A 20,774-nucleotide genomic window follows, 5' to 3' on the forward strand; every position below is an offset into this window, starting at 1 on the left:
CCGCCCGCCTCGGCCTCCCAAAGTGCTGGGATTACAAGCATGAGCCACCGCGCCCGGCCCGACAACTGTGTTGCCACACCTAGTTAACTACAGCACGTTGTTTGGTCCAATAAAAACACATTCCAAGAGGATAGTATTTGCAAACATCAGTGATAGCGTAACCATATGCAGTCATATCTTTCTCCGGAAAAGGTATGCATTGTGTATGTGTGTCAAAAGTCAGTTGTTTGAGAAATGACAGAAGTATATTTAATTCATGTGACTAATGACCCTTAAAATGTGTTCCATCTTCATATATAAATGTGCAATTGTGTTTTGTGTCTCATCTTGTATGTATTTAGTTTTTTTTTTTTTTCTGGTTGTCATCATCTTAGTTGTTTTTTTTTTTTTTTTTCTTTTTTTTGGAGACAAGATCTCACTCTGTCACCCAGGGCGGAGTAGAGTGGCATGAGCCTAGCTCACTATTACATTGAACTCCTGGGCTCCAGCGATCCTCCTGCCTCAGACTCCTGAGTAGCTGGGACTACAGGTACATACCACCAAGCCTGGCTAATTTTTTTTTAAGGGTGGGGGTTTTCTCTGGATCCTCTGCCTCGGCCGGCCTCCCCAAGTGTTGTCATTACAGGTATGAGCCATCACACTTAGCGATCACCTTGTATTTAATATGTAAAGTAGTACCTCTTCCCTTATATTTATTGAACTCAAAAAGGTTAGGAAAGAGTAGGGACCCTTCTGGGATGGGAGAATTTGTGCCATGTCCTCTAGTTTTCTGGAAATGTAATTACTTGAAGTGATAAACTAGCTCAAGAATGTTTTCTTAAAATCACACATTACAAAATCCTAGGTTGTATTATCTGAAGCCAGCTAGAACATCAGACCTTGGGCTGCATGCCCAGCTAGTATCTAGAATTTTTTTTTTTTTTGAGATGGAGTCTTGCTCTGTCGCCCAGGCTAGAGTGCAGTGGCGCCACGTTGGCTCACTGCAACCTCCACCTCCCTGGTTCAAGCGATTCTCCTGCCTTAGCCTCCCGAGTAGCTGGGACTACAGGCGCCCGCCACCACGCCCGGCTAATTTTTTTTTTTTTTGAGGAGTCTCGCTCTTTCACCCAGGCTGGAGTGCAGTGGTGCGATCTCGGCTTACTGCAGGCTCCGCCCCCCGGGGTTCACGCCATTCTCCTGCCTCAGCCTCCGGCGTAGCTGGGACTACAGGCACCTGCCACCTCGCCCGGCTATTTTTTTGTATTTTTAGTAGAGACGGGGTTTCACCGTGTTAGCCAGGATGATCTCGATCTCCTGACCTCATGATCCGCCCGCCTTGGCCTCCCAAAGTGCTGGGATTACAGGCATAAGCTACTGCGCCCGGCCTAATTTTTTTGTATTTTTAGTAGAGATGGGGTTTCACCACGTTAGCCAGGATGGTCTCGATCTCCTGACCTCGTGATCCACTGGCCTCGGCCTTCCAAAGTGCTGGGATTACAGGTGTGAGCCACTGCGCACGGCTAGTATCTAGAAATTTGACAAGAGACCTTAAAAATTTTCTCTGCTCTGTTTTTGGAGTTTTTCCCCCTATGATTTTAGAGCCGGAGTTGGGGAATGGAGCAAATAAATAAGACGTTGCTCAAAGCCAAGGCTTGGGGTCCTCTTACGTTGATGGGAAGGAAGTGGAGATGGCAGAGGAACCAGCAGTGAATACAAAAGTGTCACTGAAAACAAGAGGCCGAGTTTGTAGACGGTGTAGAGTTTAAATTCAGTTTTTGCTAATTAAGCAAATTTCGACAACTTGTGGAACTGAGCAGGAATCCTTTCCCCTGAGTCTTCCCTCTTCTCCCAGTGAGCAGCATCCTAAGGTTTATATTTTTCAAGAGAAGATAGTAAAGTCTCCCTGAGGCAGTTATGAAATCCCCAAGTTCCTATGCCAGTGACCCTGTTTTCAATAGTTCACTCTGTCCATCTCTGTCCTTTCAATTGGCAGGACAGATGGAGCACAGCTTCTCTAGCTTGCATTCCAGGGAAGTTCCTGCAAGGAGCAGAGTTCAAGGTGTACAGATGATCGAAATGGGTGTATTTCTCAGCCCCTGTTAGATGGGCCTGAAGCCCTTTTGAATGTAGCTGAGCATGCCCTGATGGCACAGAGACACCAGGAGCCTGTGCAGTGGCACAGAGCTCCCAGGTTTACCAGGTTTAGGAATCCCTTCCCTGGAAAGCCTATAGTGGTCAGCAGGCAAGTTGGGTGGGTAACAGAGTTCATCACTGTGACTGGAAATGAGTCTCACCTGAAATGCAACAGCAGCTACTTTATACAGGTCTCTTGACCATCCTCAACATTCTTGGTGGCTGCAACCTTAGTAGGCTTTGACCATTAATTAAACTGACATGATTCACGAATTGGATAAAGGCTTTTGACAGTAGGAATAAACATCAGATGGGTAGATTGATTCCCTATCCTTAAGGAAAAGAACCACAGCTGGTTTGAGTATGATGTTTAATGTAAGATACAGTGGCTTGGCAGAGTTGGTGCAAAACTAAAGAGTACCAGATTAAGTTCTAGTCAGTGAGTTAGCAGCCTAGGCACTTGGGCAAAAAAATTGGCCCTGCTGTCCCAAGTCCTCCAAAGCCCTCTCCGTATCACCAGCTAGGAGCTCCAAGACTGATATGCCACTACTTGGAGGCTTGGGTAGAATCCAAGTGTCCCCAGTTTCCAAAGTGACAAGAGACTGGCCCCAGCCATCAGAGCAGTAGAATTTTCAGGACAGGGTTGAAGAAAGTGGGGACAGAACTGGACATGGGGGCCTGAGCTGCTGAACATTTGCTACATGCAGTAGTCTAAGAGGCTCACAGCTGGAGAGGTTAGCCTGTCCACCCTCCCACCCATGTGTGGTAGGGAAGAAGGTGACCATCTAGTTAAAGAAAAAAAGATCCTTCCAAAGCTGTATTTGGCATAAGCTAATACCACTGCTAGTGCTGCCAGTGGCCAGGCACAGATACAGAAGGCCCTGAGGAGTTGGGAGGAAGGGAGAACAATGTGCAGGCAGAGCAGGAAACAGCCAGCTCAGGTCCCCACCCCAGGGGCCCAGAAGGATAAAGGCTGTGCAGTAAAGGGAACATAGGGTTCTTCTCTTTGGTCAGGCAAAGGCCCGAATATGGGCCTGTTAGGTGAAAGGGCTGAAGGGCACAGGCTCTGCCCTTGGACCCTAGCTTTAGGCTCATCATATTGAAGCAGTGTTGGCGCGAGACGAAGGCAGGAAGACAGAGCAGAGTCAGGCTGGGACTCGCCAGCTCCTAGGAGCTGCCCTTGTCCTTGTCGTCCATCAGGTCATACCTGTGAAAACAAGAGGGCTCATGTAGAAAGATGACTCTTGTGTCATCTTTATAAATGAGACATGATCCAAGGGCTTCTCTACTTGATAGAATCAATGGTTCTCTCCTCAGATTGTATCTTTTTTTCCTTTCTTGTGATTGGAATTTCTCCCACTGAAATATCCAGACTATCCCCCACCCACGCAGACACTCACCACCGGGCTACACCCTGGGAAAGGTCTGTCTCAGCTAGGTCCAGCTGCACCTGTGTTGGAGGATGATGGGGGAAAGATGTTATTTTTTTATTTTTTGAGACAGGATCTCATTCTGATGATGCTGTTTTGAAATCTCCAAAGACCATGTTCCTTCATCACATACTCGTCCCAAACCATTGCAAAGGTGAAAGAGTCACCTCTAAAGGATCACATGGGGTACTTACTTCCTCACAGGGACTATAACCTTGGTACCAGCAGCTTCCAGCCCTCACCTCTGTCCTGCCATCCTGCCCCCTTACCTTCCCCAGCAGCTCACGCTCTCTTGACATGAAGGAGGAATTAGACTTGACAGAGACATCCAGCTTTCGTCTCTGGGCCTCATCCAGGGGGAGTTCCCACTCAAACCTGGGGTAGGACTGGGTGTTAGGGGCCAGGAGTCCTTTCCAAGCCTGCCATCTCTCCACCTGAATGCCCACTGACTGACCGTTCATTAAATTCAGGACTCAGGGTCCTCTTCTTCTGTGAGGTCTTCCTCTTGGTGCCTCGGTTCTTGTCTGGCAGCAGCAACAGTGACACATAGGGATCAGGAGGATCGCGTCCATTCTGTCGAAGGGCCCTGCAACAGGAGGATGTAGGTGATACGGTAACCTGAGGGAAGGGATGGGGGCGACCTGGAGGATAGGAGGGATGGGGTCTCACCGGCAACCATGAACAATGCTGACCAGCTTTCGTTCTTCACTGTAGTACCACACAGTCAGTTTCACCTGGCCCAGAGGCCTGGCTGGAGCCTCAAGGGGACTGTGGAGAAATATCAGTAGGTCTGGGGAAATGTAGAGCCTAGTGAACCTGTAATACTTTTTATTTCTCACTGTGTCCCGCCTTCCTGTCCCAGCCCTTTACCTGTCAACATGTGTTAGGCGCTGCCGGAGCTCTGGGGCTGAGGAGGTGAAGTGAGGGGGTCCCCCCGAGAGCTCTGGTTCTTCACTCAGAGATGAGGAGCTGTGGCTGTAGCTGTGGCTATGAGCTTCCACTCCCGAGTGCTGGGACACCAGGATCTAGGGGTAAGAAAGCTGTGAGCTGGGCAGAGTTCTCTCAGTTCCCTCACTCTAAGGACACACCCCTCTGTTCCCACCCTCCTGGGTGTCCCTCAGCTGTGAAGGCCCTCCCCTCCTCCTGCCCACCATCTCCTGTCACTCACCCCTAGCTGTGCTCTCAGTAGCACCTGCCCCTGACCACTGCTGAGTGTAAACCAGCGGTCCAAGCAGAGCTGGTCAGCCACGAGGAGCTCTGAGAGGGGCAGGGATAATGAGCCCAGCACGCCAGTGCCCTCACCCCGAACCTGTGGGGCAACAGAACCACGATCAAGAGGCGAATGCATCGACAAATGAGTTAATCCTGGTGTTAAAGGTCCAAACGCTTGGACTCACAGGTGGTTTGGTGAGATTTCCCTTTGAGAAAGGCAGGGAAGCCATGGTAACAGTTGCTAGTCCCTCCCTCTGTCCTTCCTTCCTTTTTTTTTTTTTTTTTGAGACAGAGAGTTTCACTCTTGTTGCCCAGGCTGGAGTGCATAGCGTGCGATCTGGTCTCACCGCAACCTCTGCCTCCCAGGTTCAAGTGATTCTCCTGCCTCAACCTCCTGAATAGCTGGGATTACAGGTGCCTGCCACCACGCCCAGCCAATTTTGTATTTTTAGTGGAGCTGGGGTTTCTCCATGTTGGTCAGGCTGCTCTCAAACTCCCAACCTCAGGTGATCCACCCACCTTGGCCTCCCAAATTGCTAGGATTACAGGTGTGAGCCACTGTGCCTGGCCTGTCCTTCCTTTCTTAACCAGAGTAGAGTGGACCATCTTTACCTCATAAACTTTCAGAAATTATTATTATTATTTTTGAGATAGAGTCTTGCTCTCTTGCCCAGGCTGGAGTGCAGTGGCGCAATCTCGGCTCACTGCAAGCTCCGCCTCCCGGGTTCACGCCATTCTCCTGCCTCAGCCTCCCGAGTAGCTGGGACTACAGGCGCCCGCCACCACACCCGGCTAATTTTTTGTATTCTTAATAGAGACGGGGTTTCACCATGTTAGCCAGGATAGTCTTGATCTCCTGACCTCGTGATCCGCCCACCTTGGCCTCCCAAAGTGCTGGGATTACAGGCATGAGCCACCACGCCCGACCTAGCTTTCAGAAATTATACCAGTAATACCTGCAGAGTACAGAAAACAACAGTAAAAACAGACTAAAAGTAAATGTTTCTTGCCCATCCTACTCCTATTGCCATATTCCAAATGTAACGACCTTTAAAATCCTCCTGTTTTCTTTGTTCTCACGGAATTCTAATTTGCTTGTAGTATCTATTGATTCCCTGCTATAAGATGAAGAATTGAGCTCGTTTGTACCTCCTTTCTACTCTGCTAGCATTAAGTTACATTAAATTCTATTAATTTCAGCCGGGCACAGTGGCTCACACCTGTAAGATGGCTCATAGCCATCTTTTGTCTCCTCCTCACTCTCCACGCTGCCTAAGAGATCTCACCCATGACTACACTTGTGAGTGGTTGCTTGCTCATGATGTTCCAATAAGAGGGCAAGGCAGGAACACCTCATGGGCAATAGATTTGTTTTCTGCATGTCTTCCCTTGGATGTCCTGCAGAGATCTCAAATTCCAAAATTCCCTCTCTGTGCACTCCCTAAGTCAGCAATGGCACCCTTATCCATCTAGCCACCCTGTGCCAAAAACCCCAGAGTTAGTGTCTAGGCTGCTCCTTGCTCCTCAGCCTGCTCCATATCACAGCAATCTTCAAATCCCATCAGGCTTTAGTCGTTTCTTTTTTTTTTTTTTTCTGAGACGGAGTCTCGCTCTGTCACCTAGGCTGGAGTGCAGTGGCGCAATCTCGGCTCACTGCAAGCTCCGCCTCCCGGGTTCACGCCATTCTCCTGCCTCAGCCTCTCCGAGTAGCTGGGACTACAGGCGCCTGCCACCACACCCGGCTAATTTTTTTGTATTTTTAGTAGAGACGGGGTTTCACCGTGGTCTCCATCTCCTGACCGCGTGATCCGCCCACCTCGGCCTCCCAAAGTGCTGGGATTACAAGCGTGAGCCACCGCGCCCGGCCCAGGCTTTCGTCGTTTCTTGCTTTGACTGCTCTAACAGTCTCCTCACTGATCTCCCTGCCCCCAGTGTTGTCCCTCTCCAGTCCATTCTTTACCCTCTTATCCCTATGCAAATCTTCCCAAAATGCAAATCTGGATATGTGACCTCTCATTAAAGGCTTCCCTGGCTGGGCGCGGTGGCTCACGCCTGTAATTCCAGCACTTTGGGAGGCCGAGGATCACTTGAGGTCAGGACTTAGAGACCAGCCTGACCAACATGGTGAAACCCCGTCTCTCTTAAAAATTAGCTGGTCGTGGTGGTGGGCACCTATAATCCCATCTACTCGGGAGGCTGAGGTGGGAGAATCAACTGAACCCAGGAGGGAGGTTGCAGTGAGCTGAGATCTTATCACTGTACTCCAGCCTGGGCAACAGAGCAAGACTCTGTTTCAAAAAAATAATAAATAAAATAAACAAAGGCTTCCCTAAGCCTTAGGATAAAATCCGTATTTCTAGCATACTATTCAACAGCCCCTATGATCTTGCTCTGCCTGCCTCTCTGATCTATAATAAATATGCCTTCTCTCTCCTCCATTTTTTTTCTCAGCCTAGAGTTTTCCTGCTCTTCTTTTCTTGGTCCGAAAGAACTGGTAAATCTACCCTTAGGCTGGGGCGTGGTTCTCAAGCTTGTAATCCCAGCAGTTTGGGATGCCGAGGCGGGCAGAATGCTTGAGTCCAGGAGTTCAAGACCAGCCTGGATGACATGGCAAAACCCCATCTCCACAAAAAAATACAAAAATTAGCTAGGTGTGGTACTGTGCACCTGTTACCCCAGCTGAGGTAGGAGGATTGCTAGAGCCCACAAGTTGAGGCTGTAGTGAGCCCTGATTGCACCACTGCACTCCAGCCTGTGTGACAGAGTAAGACCCTGTCTAAAAAAAAAAAAAAAAAAAAAAGGCCGGGTGCGGTGGCTCACACCTGTAATCCCAGCACTTTGGGAGGCTGAGGTGGATGGATAACCTGAGGTCAGGAGTTCAAGACCAGCCTGGCCAACATGGCAAAACCCCGTCTCTACTAAAAATTGGCTGGGCGTGGTGGCACCCACATGTAATCCCAGGTATGCGGGAGGCTGAGGCAGGAGAATCACTCGAACCTGGAGGGCTGAGGTTGCAGTGAGCTGAGATTGTGCCACTGCACTCTAGCCTGGGCAATAAGAGCGAGACTCTAGTCTCAAAAAAAAAAAAAAAAAAAATCTACCCTCAAGCTCAGGGGTCATCTAAGGATGCCTATCTCCAGCCTTTCCCCAGCCTGAACCCTTCCTTTCTTCCCCACAGTGCCTTTTACCTCAGTTATCATTCTGGAAGTTTCATCTGGTTATTTTTCTCCCAAAACAGAGTGTGAGCTCCATAAAGATAAGAAGTCAATCTTTTGGCTGGGTGCAGTGGCTCACACCTGTATTTCCTGCACTTTGGGAGGCCGAGGTGGGCGGATCACCTGAGGTCAGGAGTTCGAGACCAGCCTGGCTAACATGGTGAAACTCCATCTCTACTAAAAAAAATACAAAAATTAGCCGGGCGTGGTGGCGGGCGCCTGTAGTCCCAGCTGCTTGGGAGGCTGAGGCAGGAGAATGGTGTGAACCCAGGAGGCGGAACTTGCAGTGAGCCAAGACAGTGCCACTGCACTCCAGCCTGGGTGACAGAGCAAGACTCTGTCTCAAAAAAAAAAAAAAAAAAAAAAAAAAAAGTCAATCTTTTATCTCAACTCTGAATGCTCTGTGCCTGGTTTCCTATCTGGCCATGGCAAAAATCTGCTAAATATTTGAAGAATGAATTTACAATACCTGCAACTCTAGGCTCTCAGTGTGTGGTTTCCTGACGAGAAAGGAGGCACTCTCATCCCAGACAGGGGCTGAAGTTTGCGAAATAGTCTGGTGGAGATGAGGGCTTATGATCAGTGGCTGATACTCTTATTTCTCTTGTCCCTCCCATTTTTACCCTGCAGCATTTCTTCATACCTTGGTTTTATGAGAAGTATCTCCCACAGTGAGAGTAGCATAAGGGCTGGGTTGCTTGGTGCCTTTTTGCAGCTAGAAAGACAATACTGTGTTAGTCTTAAATCTGGATCTAGTTAGGCAGATCCCCCTCACAAATTATATCCACAGCCAGCAGCCATGTCTCCATTATTACTTGGCAGCCACTACCCCTGTGGCCTTGAACAGACAATTTTTCCCACCCCTGCACCACCCTCAGAAAGAGAGGGGCCATTTTTCCTATTCTAAATACTCCAGGACCATCCAAACCGGAGGGAGGTGCAAGGGCCAGGAAAGGCCGGGCGCGGTGGCTCATGCTTGTAATCCCAGCACTTTGGGAGCCCGAGGCGGCAGATCACGAGGTCAGGAGATCGAGACCATGGTGAAACCCGTCTCTACTAAAAATACAAAAAATTAGCCAGGCGTGGTGGCGGGCGCCTGTAGTCCCAGCTACTCGGAGAGGCTGAGGCAGGAAAATGGTGTGAACCTGGGAGGCGGAGCTTGCAGTGAGCCGAGATTGAGCCACTGCACTCCAGCCTGGGTGAAAAAGCGAGACTCCATCTCAAAAAAAAAAAAGAAGGGCCAGGAAGTTATGGGGCACAGGAGGGAGCGGGATCTCACCGGCAGGTCCTCTGCCCTCTCCATATAGATGGATAGCAGGGCCACGGCCAGCTCTGCACTCTTCTGAGTCTGGATCAAACTATTCACCTGCAGCACCTGTAGAGGGGCACACGGGGCTGGGGAGTGGTAACTGACACCTTGGGTTCTGGCATGTGCCTTGAACGCTAAGAGAAGAGCTCATCCTGCCCCACCTTGGGTCCCTTCCTTCCTCCAGTCTCCTGCCCTACCTCCTCTAACTCAGCAGCAGTGGGACGGGGGGTGAGACGCTCCAGGCGCAAGTGCAGGCGGCCAGATGGGACATCCTCCAGGGTCAGCCACTATGGAAGTAGGCAGAGTGAAGACTTGGGGATATGCAGACAGGAGAACTATGAGAATGAAGCTTAGGCAGGATCAGGAGGGGTCGTTGACTCTAATTCCATGCTCACCTCATCAAGGAAGCCACTGTTTAAGACTGTGGTGAGACTGACTTTATACCTGTTGAAGAGAAAGATTAAGACAAAAGCTAGATGGTGAGAACCAAGGAGGCCAGACTCCATGGCCTAAAGAGCCCCAGCCTGTTTTTCTTTTTCTTTTTTTCTTTTGAGACGGAGTCTCGCTCTGTTGCCCAGGCTGGAGTGCAGTGGCGCAATCTCGGCTCACTGCAAGCTCCGCCTCCCGGGTTCACGCCATTCTCCTGCCTCAGCCTCTCCGAGTAGCTGGGACTACAGGCGCCCACCACCACGCCCGGCTAATTTTTTTGTATTTTTAGTAGAGACGGGGTTTCACCGTGGTCTCGATCTCCTGACCTCGTGATCCGCCCGACTCGGCCTCCCAAAGTGCTGGGATTACAAGCGTGAGCCACCGCGCCCGGCCCCCTAGCCTGTTTTTCACCTAGACTTCTACGCTCTCACCTGCCCAGAAAATCATCCTTGTCCAAGTCCTTGTCAAAGACTTCAACTTCTAGCTCTTGGCCTGGAACTGATGTGACAATCACCTAGTGGGAGAAAATAGTGCAGATGAAAAAAGATTCTCTCCTTTTCCTCTGCAAATGAAGAGGAAAAGTTCCCCCAGTCAACTGAACCTCAGAGGTTTCTGGACCACTTTTGGGATGGGGGAAAAATGGGGCAGAACCAGGAGTCACAGCCACTCAATTCTGACCTCAAAAACCTCATTCCAGCGGGGATTGAGATCTTCCCGAACAACATGGCTCCGAAAGCTTCGTCCTGCCAGCTTTAGTTTGACATAGGGGTCTGACTTGCCCTTCACCAATCCCCCCAAGAAACGGTCTTTGGCAATCAGGTCCTGGGCCTCTAATACATGGATCCGAAGCACATGCTGCAAAAGGGACGGGGGGTGCCAGATGGCAAAGGGAGAGAGACCTGTCAGAATCTGCCCTGAAACAGGCTTTGCACACTTAGCGGGGCAAACAGACCCTAGTCCTTTCCAGATAATAGACTCACCTCAGTCCCAAACTGGCTATCAGGAGTCGTGTGACAGGGTCGAGGTGGGGCATCCACACTGCTGCCTCTCTGGGGATTCTCACTGTCCACGTCCCAAGCACCAGGATAACCAGGCATAGTGGAGAAGCATATTTCTGATGAATCCAAGTACAGGATCTAGAAAGGGTAGTATGATGCTGAATCAAAGAAGTGCAGCTCGCCACCAGCAGGCAAGGCATGTGGGGTGGGGTAGAGGAGGGGCTGTGACAGGGGAACTAGGTGCTGCCCTGGCTGGGCTCATCTCTACATGGTTCCCTCCACACCCCCTCAACTCATAAGCCATTCCTTCCACTAGTCAGATCAATATGTTTTTGTGCCTGCTTGGCACTTCTACATGTATTAGCTCATTTAATCTTAGGGGGCTCCCTTACCTTACTCTTAATACCAAAGAATCAACAGGCCTTTCCCCCACACCTCAGTACCTCCTCTATTTCCATACCCTCATGACTAGTTTCATGTAGAGTCTGGAGTTTGGGCCAGAGCTGCTGAGCTGGAACCACTGGTCCAGGATGAGTTCTGGGGCAGTCAGTAGGCGGGCCAGAGGCAGTGTCAGTGCTCCTAAAGTCAGGGCCCTGGAATCATCCTTCACCTACATGCACAGGAGGAAGGACTGTAGTGAAGGGATTAGGGGAAAGGGAGACATACTGTGAAAATGATAACATGGCTCCAGATTCATTCCTCTCTGTACCAATCACAAACCTCCTGCTCCACTCAGGGCCATCTTTTTTTTTTTTTTTTTTTTTGAGACAGAGTCTCACTCTGTCACCCATGCTAGAGTGCAATGGCGCCATCTTGGCTCACTGCAACTTCAACCTCCTGGATTCAACCCATTCTCCTACCTCAGCCTCCCAAATAGCTGGGACTACAGGCGCATGCTGTCACACCCGGCTAAGTTTTTGTATTTTTTAGTAGAGACGGGGTTTCACAGTGTTGCCCAGGCTGGTCTCAAACTCCTGAGCTCAGGCAATCCGCCCGCCTCGGCCAGAGCCATCTTTTATAGTCCTCTGCCCAATCTATGGCCCCTTCCACCTTTGTTCATTCTGTTCCCACTATTTGGAAAGTCCTCATTCTCTTCCCTCGGCCTATTTAAATCCTACTCATCCTTCAAGACTCAATTAAAATCCTACTTCTTGCTTCACAAAATCTCCCTAGTTACTCCAGCCTGTCCCTTTCTCTGACCCTCCTTAGTCCTATACTATGGATATTTTACTCCCACAAATCATATGTAATTGTTGTTCTTCTGTTCTTTTTTTTTTTTTTTGAGACAGAGTCTTGTTCTGTCGCCCAGGCTGGAGTGCAGTGGCGTGAAATCAGCTCACTACAACTTCTACCTCCTGGGTTCAAATGATTCTCCTGCCTCAGCCTCCCAAGTAGCTGGGATTACTGGCACATGCCACCACACCCAGCTAATTTTTTATTTATTTATTTTTTTGAGACGGAGTCTCACTCTGTCACCCAGGCTGGAGTGCAGTGGCGCTATCTTGGCTCACTGCAACCTCTGCCTCCCGGGCTCAAGCAATTCTACCTCAGCCTCCCAAGTAGCTGGGATTACAGTCGCGCACCACCACACCCGGCTAATTTTTGTATTTTTAGTAGAGATGGGGTTTCACCATGCTGACCAGGCTGTTCTCAAACTCTTGACCTCAGGTGATCCACCTGCCTTGGCCTCCCAAAGTGCTGGGATTACAGGCTTGAGCCACCATGCCTGGCCTTAGTTCATATGTACTTGTTCTTGAATGATTTTATATATGTGTGTCTTGTCTATGAAACTGAAACTGGCCAGTAAGCATTGTGAAGGCAGATACTATGTTTTGTGCTTTTTCTATGACCTTTAAAATGCTGAATGTTGGGCCGGGCACGGTGGCTCACGCCTGTAATCCAAGCACTTTGGGAGGCTGAGACGGGCGGATCACTTGAGATCGGGAGTTTGAGACCAGCCTGACCAACATGGAGAAACCCCGTCTCTACTAAAAATACAAAAAAAATTAGCCAGGCGTGGTGGCACATCCCTGTAATCCCAGCTACTCAGGAGGCTGAGGCAGGAGAATCACTCGAACCCGGGAGGTGGAGGTTGCGGTGAGCTGAGATCACACCATTGTACTCCAGCCTGGGCAACAAAAGCGAAACTCTGTCTCAAAAAAAAAAAAAAATGCTGAATGTTAGCAATTTTATTGAGGCATAATTTACATACCATAAAATCACTCATTTTAGGTACCACGCCCAGCCTCAGAATAATTTTTTTTTTTTTTTTTTTTTGAGACGGAGTCTCGCTCTATCGCCCAGGCTGGAGTGCAATGGCACAATCTCGGCTCACTGCAAGCTCCGCCTCCCGGGTTCACGCCATTCTCCTGCCTCAGCCTCTCCGAGTAGCTGGGACTACAGGCGCCCGCCACCACGCCCGGCTAATTTTTTGTATTTTTAGTAGAGACGGGGTTTCACTGTGGTCTCGATCTCCTGACCTTGTGATCCGCCCGCCTCGGCCTCCCAAAGCACTGGGATTACAAGCGTGAGCCACCGCGCCCGGCCAGAATAATTTTTTATAATTGGGAATCGTATACCTAAAATGAGTGATTTTATGGTATGTAAATTATGCCTCAATAAAATTGTTAACATTCAGCATTTTAAAGGTCATAGAAAAAGCATGAAACATAGTATCTGCCTTCACAGTGCTTACTGGCCAGTTTCATAGACAAGACACATATATAAAATCATTCAAGAACAAGTACATATGAACTAAGGCCAGGTGCAGTGGCTCATGCCTATAATCCCAGCACTTTGGGAGGCTGAGGCAGGCGGATCACCTGAGGTCAGGAGTTCGAGACCAGCCTGGCCAGCATGGTGAAACCCCGTCTCTACTAAAAATACAAAAATTAGCCGGGCATGGTGGCATGTGCCTGTAATCCCAGCTACTCGGGAGGCTGAGGCAGGAGGATTGCTTGAGGTGGAGGTTGTGGTGAGCCGAGATCGCACCATTGCACTCCAGCCTGGGCAACAGAGCAAGACTCCATTTCAAAAAAAAAAAAAAAATTATTCTGGAGCGACAATTGGGGAACAGTGGAGAGATATTCAGGGAGGTGGGGAGTCTACCTGGATGGATTAAAAATCGGAATCAAGGGAAAAGAAGGAGAGAAGAAATGGTACAGATCTGGGAAGACACGATAGGGTATTCAGGAGGGGATGAAGAGGTGATTATCTCACTTGCACATCGAGCTCCTGGCTTTGAGGGTCTTGTAGGAAGAACCGGAACGCTTCCTCCCACACTGGGCAGTTGGTACTGTAGACAGCCTGGAGATGTAGAGGAGAGATTAAGGGTGTATACCACAGCACCACTCCTGTTTCTGCAGAAAACCCCGGCACGTAACAGGCATTCTAAAGGGGAAACCATCCCAAGAGTAGGCCTCTCCCAGTCCTACCTGGCCCCCCACAATGATGTCCTGGCCCTCACCTTGCTCTCCTGAGTCACATCCTGAATTGACAGTTGTACCATAGGGTTGGGTTCCTTGTTCCCCTTCTTCAGCTGTGGTGGGTACAATTCAGAGGTCACCATCTTGGGGGATTTGGTTTTGGTTTTGGTGAAGGAAGGTGGGATCGCATCAGAATCCTTTCCCTGAGATGGATCTGATCCCCTCCCTGGGACCCTTGTGTTACATGCTGATACTTCTGGAGCAAAGCAGGCAGGGACACTTGCATCCTCAGCAAGGCAGGGTTGGGGAATGCTACATCCAGGGCTCCTGTTCACCCAGCCAAACTCACAGGAAGATCCTGGGCCCGATCCAGGTAGATAACTAAGATGGCAGCTGACGGGGGCTCTGGTCGAGAGGAGACTCCCCGATTCCACTGTAGAACCTGGGGAGGGGTGGTAGTAGTCAGATCTTGGTCCCCGTTCCAAGTCCCCTACACTTCCAGCTACCTATTTCTCCCCTGCCAGCTTCCTATTTCCCATGTGGCTTACCTGCTCCAGTTTCTCTGCATCTGACAGAAGTGACAGCCATTCTAGCCTCAAGTGAACTTGGCCTTGCCCACCTTGTAGAGGGAACCACTAGAAGAAATTGAGATGTAGTAGAGATCAGATACCTGCTCAACTACTTCCCTACCAATGTAGCAACTACCGTCTACCCAAAGGGTGAGATCAGCCCACACCTTCCTCTTCTCCCAACTTACATCATCCAGAATGCCAGCCTGTAACACCTTCCCTACATCCAGCTTCATTCTGGGGGTGGGGAGGGGAGAGGGTAGTGAAAGGAAGAAAAGGGGAGTGTTGTAATTAGCAGCATGTCAGTGGCCCTCCACTCACGCATCCAGAAATGACTGGCAGATCTCAGACTCCCTTCTTCCTCTCAGAAGATATTCACCTGCATGCGTGAGTATGTGCATGGTAGGGGCTGGGGATGGGGAGGTTAGGAGGGATGGGGAGGTTAGGAAGGAAAATGATACATGATTCCCAGGCCCAGAAAGTGAGTATAATTACCTCCAGAACCTCGGTAGCATGGGCTTTTTTTTTTTTATTATTTTTATTTTATTTATTTATTTATTTTTTTGAGACGGAGTCTCGCTTTGTCACCCAGGCTGGAGTGCAGTGGCACGATCTTGGCTCACTGCAAGCTCCGCCTCCCGAGTTCACACCATTCTCCTGCCTCAGCCTCCCGAGTAGCTGGGACTGCAGGCGCCCACCATCACGCACGGCTAATTTTTTGTATTTTTTAGTAGAGACAGGGTTTCACCGTGTTAGCCAGGATGGTCTCGATCTCCTGACCCTGTGATCCACCTGCCTCGGCCTCCCAGAGTGCTCGGATTACAGGTGTGAGCCACCGCGCCCGACCCTTATTTTTATTTTTTTTCTTTAGAGATGGAGTCTCGCTCTGTCGCCCAGGCTGGAGTGCCGCGGCGTGATCTCGGCTCACTGCAAGCTCCTCCTCCCAGGTTCACCCACCATTCTCCTGCCTTAGCCTCCCAAGTAGCTGGGAGTACAGGCGCCCGCCACCACGCCCGGCTAATTTTTGTATTTTTAGTAGAGACGGGGTTTCACCATGTTAGCCAGGATGGTCTCAATCTCCTGACCTCGTGATCCACCCGCCTCGGCCTCCCAAAGTGCTGGGATTACAGGCGTGGGCCACCGTGCCCAGCCAGCATGGGCTTTAGAATCCTAACAGGCAGAATCTCACCTGCCCAGAAAGTCATCTTTATCTGGATCCTTGTCGAACACCTCCACTTCAATCTCCTGCCCTGGGACCTCGTGTACCATCACCTGGGGAACACAGAAGGCTGAGTGTCTCGTGGGGCTGCAGCTGTGAGGATCATCCAATCAGCATCTTCTCTCACAACCTCCTGGGGCTTCCCCATTTCACAGAGCTGCTCAACTTTCCCACCTCATAAGTCTCTCCCCACTGTGGGTTGAGTTCTTCATCAATGACACGACTGCAGAATGTCTGGGTACCCAAACGCACAAGTGCATATGGGTCTGACTTGCCCTCAATCAGGCCCTTCACATATTTGTCCTTGGAACTCAGCCCTCGAGCAGCCAGCAGGTGAATTCGAATAATGCCCTGGAGGAAGGAATCAGATGGTGAGAAACTAAGGACCCAGCAAGGGGTTCCTGAGAGAGGGATCTGTCTAGTTGGGGAAAGGCCATACCCTGGGCAAAGGGGAACGCAACTGAGCCACATCTTGAAGGTCAGGCACAAGGGGCACCAGTAATCGGTTGGGCAACACGAGGAAGGCAGCAATGGAGTCCATGATCATGGTGTCAGAGAGTGAGCTGAATGGGGGAGTAGAAAAGACTGGGTATGGCCTCAACTTCCAATTTTCTCCTAACCCCAACTATGTTTCCCACACCCAAGAGAGACCTAAAGCTGTAAGAAAGTCCTTTTGTGAAAATCCTTTGTGCTACTCTTCTACCCTAATCCCCCACCTACTGCTCTCTCCCTTCTTCACTGCCATCCCCATTGCCTTTTGCAGTCTTCAGCCCTCTTCAGTCCCCACCTGCTCCCCCAACCCGAAGAAAATTCACAGTATCAAACTTTCCAGGGGTATTTGTCTTCACTCCCCAACTGAACTTGGGGCTCCTAGAGGACACAAGCAGCATCTTTGACTGCTCTATGTCCCTTAAACCCCCAACCCAGCGCTGGAACACTCAGCAGGTGCTCAGTAAGTCCTTGATACCTAAGTCCTGGGATATCCAGCAGGTTGGTCATCCCTGTCCAGTTGATGTCTAGGGTCTGGAGGGAAAGAGCAGGGGTCAGGACAGATCCCATGGGGTGTGGTCATACCCATCCAACAGTTGCCAGAACCCCTCTCATTCCCCATCACTGGCTGCCCTCATCCTCCCAGTCTTCTGTTTCTCCTGCTTCCCCATACCCCTTCCTTGTTTTCCCTTACCGGGCGTCGGATGAAGAACATTGACACAGCCCCCACGATGGGAAGGTCCCCAATGAGTGGCTCCAGAATCACCCGCAAAACGCCATGTAGCTGAGGCAAGAAGAGAAAATCAAAGCTTTTCCCCAGAAAAGTCCCACTTCTGTCCTCCCAGACATTCTCAGCCTTGGTCTTTCCAACCTTGCACTTCCCCATATCCCATGAAACGCAGGTCAAACATTCCCTATTATGTGGCCCCTGACATCTGGCCTACCTGCATGCCCTTGACTCCTGCTTTGCAAAAATATTTCTTCACTTCCACATCAATCTGCACATCACCTACATAGCTGTGGATTGATAAAGAAGAGAACCAAGAAAGTTAGTCCTTGGCTGAAGTTGCGGGGAGGGGGAGTGAAGTAGCCTGGACTGACCAGGACACATTGAAGGGGAAGCAGTAAGAGTGGTGAGTGGTATTACCTGATGTTCAAGTCCAGCAGGATCTGTTCTTTTCTCTGACCTGGGTGAACCTTGACTCCAATGATGCGCAATGGCTAGGGAGAGAGAAATTCCTGAGAGAGGGGAGGGAAACGGAGAAGTACCTCAGTCTACTCCGAGCCATTCACCCTCTCTAGCCCACCTCCTCACTTTCCCTCCTCCACACATACCTTTTCGCCCAGTTCCACTCGTGTAAATGTAAATGTTTGCAGATGGGGGTTAGATCCCCTAACAGCGGGAGCCACAGTTTCAGCCAGAAGCTTCTCCATATACTGGCCCAGGAAGGGCCAGACCTGGGCCACAATCTGGGAGGAAAGGGAGATGGTCAGAGGAGAGCCTAGTCTTCCCTCTCAAGGCAAGTTCCTTCAGAATCCTCCCCACGGAGGGCACTGAGGGTTGAAGGTGGGTCTGGCAAGAAGAAACAAATTCCCATTCTCCCCTCATGAAGACTAAAAATCAAATCAATCCTCACCTTATTGAGCCATTCAGCCTTTTCCACGTCTGGGAAGCTGACCTGGAGGCAGGGAAGGCAGAGACAGTGACGTGCACACCCTCGCCTCTGGTTTCCTACTAAGATGCTGGTGGTGTGCCGCAGAGGAGAGGGAGTGTGTAAGTGTGACAGACTCCTCACACTCAGGGTGGGCGAGGGGCTGGGATGCCGCAAAGGTTCATTCCTCGCAGAGTTTGGGGGCTGAGGTCTCTCTAATAAGGGGAGCTGACAGGGTAGAGGTCACACTGTTGCCCTGTGGATAGCTCAGGGACGTGGTGAAATGACAGCTGCTGAGAGAGAGAGGAGCTGGAGGAGGAGAAGGGCACATTCTTTCTGGAGGGGGAGGTCCAGTCAAATTGGAGTTTGAGGGAATCCTGGGATTTAAAAAGTCGTGGTTCCAGGCTGGCCGCCGTGGCTCACATCTGTAATCCCAGCACTTTGGGAGGCCGAGGCCGGCGGATCACGAGGTCAGGAGTTCGACACCAGCCTGACCAGCATGGTGAAACCCTGTCTCTACTAAAAATACAAAATTAGTCGGGCGTGGTAGCGCATGCCTGTAATCCCAGCTACCCAGGAGGCTGAGGCAGGAGAATCGCTTGAAGAGGCAGAGGCTGCAGTGTGCCGAGTTCGTGCCACTGCACTCCAGCTTGGCAACAGAGCGAGACTCCGTCTCAAAAAAAAAAAAAAAAAAAAAAAAAGTCCCCTTTTCCAGCCTTCTCAACTCCCCTCAGACGGGGCTTCTACAGCAGGAAGGTGAGGAGGGAAGCAAGTCCTTCCTTGAGTCAGGGAGGGGCCAGAAGACCTAATTATGCCTGGCTTTGTGGGTTTTTTTGGGGTGTGTGTGTTTTCCTTTATCTTTCTCTGTGTGACTCCTTTTAAGGGAAAGGACACCTGCGCTTTGTATCGGGGGTAGGAAGATTGGTTTCCATGATGATGAGGAGGAGACAAACACTTGCTGCCTAGGCTACAGGTCCCCTAGGGCCATTTTCCCCTCTTTCTCCTCCCCTTTCCAGTCCAGGGCCTGGGAAGCTTGGCTGTGTCTGCCTAGTGTCAATTTTGATTCCTCTCTGCTGCCATTCTCCCCCTAGACTGGCACCTCTGCTGGGAGGGGCCGGGTAACGGGCTTCGCCTCTGCAAGACTAGAGAGAAGGCATCCGCCTCAGCACAGGAGACGTGGCCGCCGCAGAAATAAGGGTCTCTGGCCCAACGGAACAAGCGCAGCCCACAGTCCGGAAAAGGGTGTGGCCGGCCGAGGGGTGGGGGGGAGTGTGGGCCGCGGGCACTGCAGCAGTCGCACCACCTCCTCCCGTAGCCCGCCCTCCGTCCAGCAGCAGCCTCTGCCGCGCTGCAGTCTGGCGGCTGGAGGCTTGAAGGTGGCTGCCCGGGGGTTGTCCAGGGGCCGGGGCTGGGTCCTAGCGGGTATCCGGGGATAAAAGCGAGAAAAGAGAGAACCGTATGGCTTTAAGTAGGTAAAAAGTCTCGAGGAGGATGGGAAAGACTAGGGAAACCTTTGAGAGGTAACGGGACCAGGATTTCCAGGAGCAGCAAAGGCGCGAGTGGCACCAAAGGCAAGAGGGACGTTCAAGATGGCTTGGCTAGGAGGGAGAGCTTCGGCTGAGACGGGGTCCCCAGATGTTATTACTGCTGTTGCCCAAGTAAAGGAAGAAGTCCTGATTCTGTGGAAGGATCCAGTCTGGGCATGCGAAAGGGTGGGTGGGGAGAGTGAGCAGTCGGTCCCAAGAGTGGCACGTCCAGCAGGCAGGCGGCTAGCGGGGAGAGAGGGGAAAGTCTGGGGCCCACTGTCCCAAGGCAGGGAGCTGACTCTAGGCGTAAGGAGGAAAAGCCCCAGATGGAAGGGGTGGAAGGGGGCTATGCTGCACAGAGGACCGAGGGTGGTCGCTCACCCAGGCAGGTAGCTCTCGATGACTCATATAAAGAGTTTTCGCCGTGAGCTGCTCCTCGTCGTCCAGTAGCTGCCTCGCTGCTCGAAGGCTCCGTTCTTTCTCGTCGCGGACCCGGCGCCAGCCCAGGTAGAGGGCGAGGCCGAAGAGCACGAAACCCACGCTGAGTCCCACTGCCCCGGCCAAATACACAGGTATCAGCACCAGCAACCGCCTCCCGAATGAAGTCAGCACTGCCAGGGCCTCACCCGCCGCGCCAGGGCCAGCAGGTTGGCCCCCAGAACCTGGGTCTGGCTTTGCGTGACCAGCGGGAGGCTGGTCAGTGGGGTCTGAGGGAGCAGAGGGCTGGTCCATGGGGCTGGGGCTGGGGCCCTCTCCTGGAGATCGCTCCATTGTGCCACCTCTGGGAGGATCCGCCCGACCCAGGGACTGGCTGGAGGTTGCCTAGTCTTGCGATCAGCTCCCCCCCGGCAAAACGTGATCCCGGGGATGGAGGAGGGGACTTCAAGCCACGCCCCTCCTTCCTGGCGATTTGGGTTGGTCCGCGCTGCACAGACCAAGGTGGAGTTACAAGGTTGAAACTCCTCCCCTCTTCCGCGGGGAATGGACCGGGTTTCGGATAGATAGGGCCTCCCTGATTGGGCCCGAAGGCCAAGATGGGAGGTCTGAGATGGCGGGAAAAGGAAGAAACGGGCTCAGGGGCGGCATTCGATTGGTAATAAAGAGGAGGAGGCGTGGTGCACCATTTCAGGAGAGGCGGGACCAAGAGCTCCCCCACGTGGGATTGGAGTGCCTGTGGTATGACGTCATG

General features: G+C 51.2%; 1 protein-coding gene across 6 annotated transcripts; it reads right to left on the reverse strand.

The window, feature by feature from the left end:
• Positions 1-2,465: 2,465 nt before the first annotated feature.
• On the reverse strand, positions 2,466-20,526 carry ESYT1 (extended synaptotagmin 1). Of its 6 annotated transcripts, none has more exons than XM_030822459.1 (31): positions 19,967-20,475; positions 18,045-18,086; positions 17,743-17,877; positions 17,555-17,628; positions 17,352-17,424; positions 17,102-17,191; positions 16,886-16,941; positions 16,358-16,481; positions 16,093-16,269; positions 15,889-15,971; positions 14,888-14,936; positions 14,679-14,765; positions 14,480-14,572; positions 14,172-14,243; positions 13,925-14,011; positions 11,166-11,315; positions 10,688-10,843; positions 10,386-10,562; positions 10,139-10,221; positions 9,674-9,722; positions 9,476-9,565; positions 9,249-9,344; positions 8,613-8,684; positions 8,439-8,525; positions 4,711-4,851; positions 4,413-4,567; positions 4,212-4,310; positions 3,997-4,128; positions 3,812-3,917; positions 3,513-3,562; positions 2,466-3,319 (listed from the first exon to the last, which is right to left on the reverse strand). In XM_030822459.1, the coding sequence occupies exons 1-31, from the start codon at positions 20,354-20,356 to the stop codon at positions 3,280-3,282; spliced, it is 3,315 nt and encodes a 1,104-aa protein (XP_030678319.1). In that variant the 5' UTR covers positions 20,357-20,475; the 3' UTR covers positions 2,466-3,279. The 6 variants fall into 6 exon arrangements, 2 of the variants coding, with proteins under 2 accessions (XP_030678319.1, XP_030678318.1); XM_030822458.1 differs by having other exon boundaries at positions 14,172-14,273; XR_004032289.1 differs by having other exon boundaries at positions 3,513-3,917; positions 19,967-20,526.
• Positions 20,527-20,774: the final 248 nt, after the last annotated feature.

Source organism: Nomascus leucogenys, chromosome 11, assembly GCF_006542625.1.
Source record: "Nomascus leucogenys isolate Asia chromosome 11, Asia_NLE_v1, whole genome shotgun sequence".
In the NCBI taxonomy this organism is placed as follows: domain Eukaryota; kingdom Metazoa; phylum Chordata; class Mammalia; order Primates; family Hylobatidae; genus Nomascus; species Nomascus leucogenys.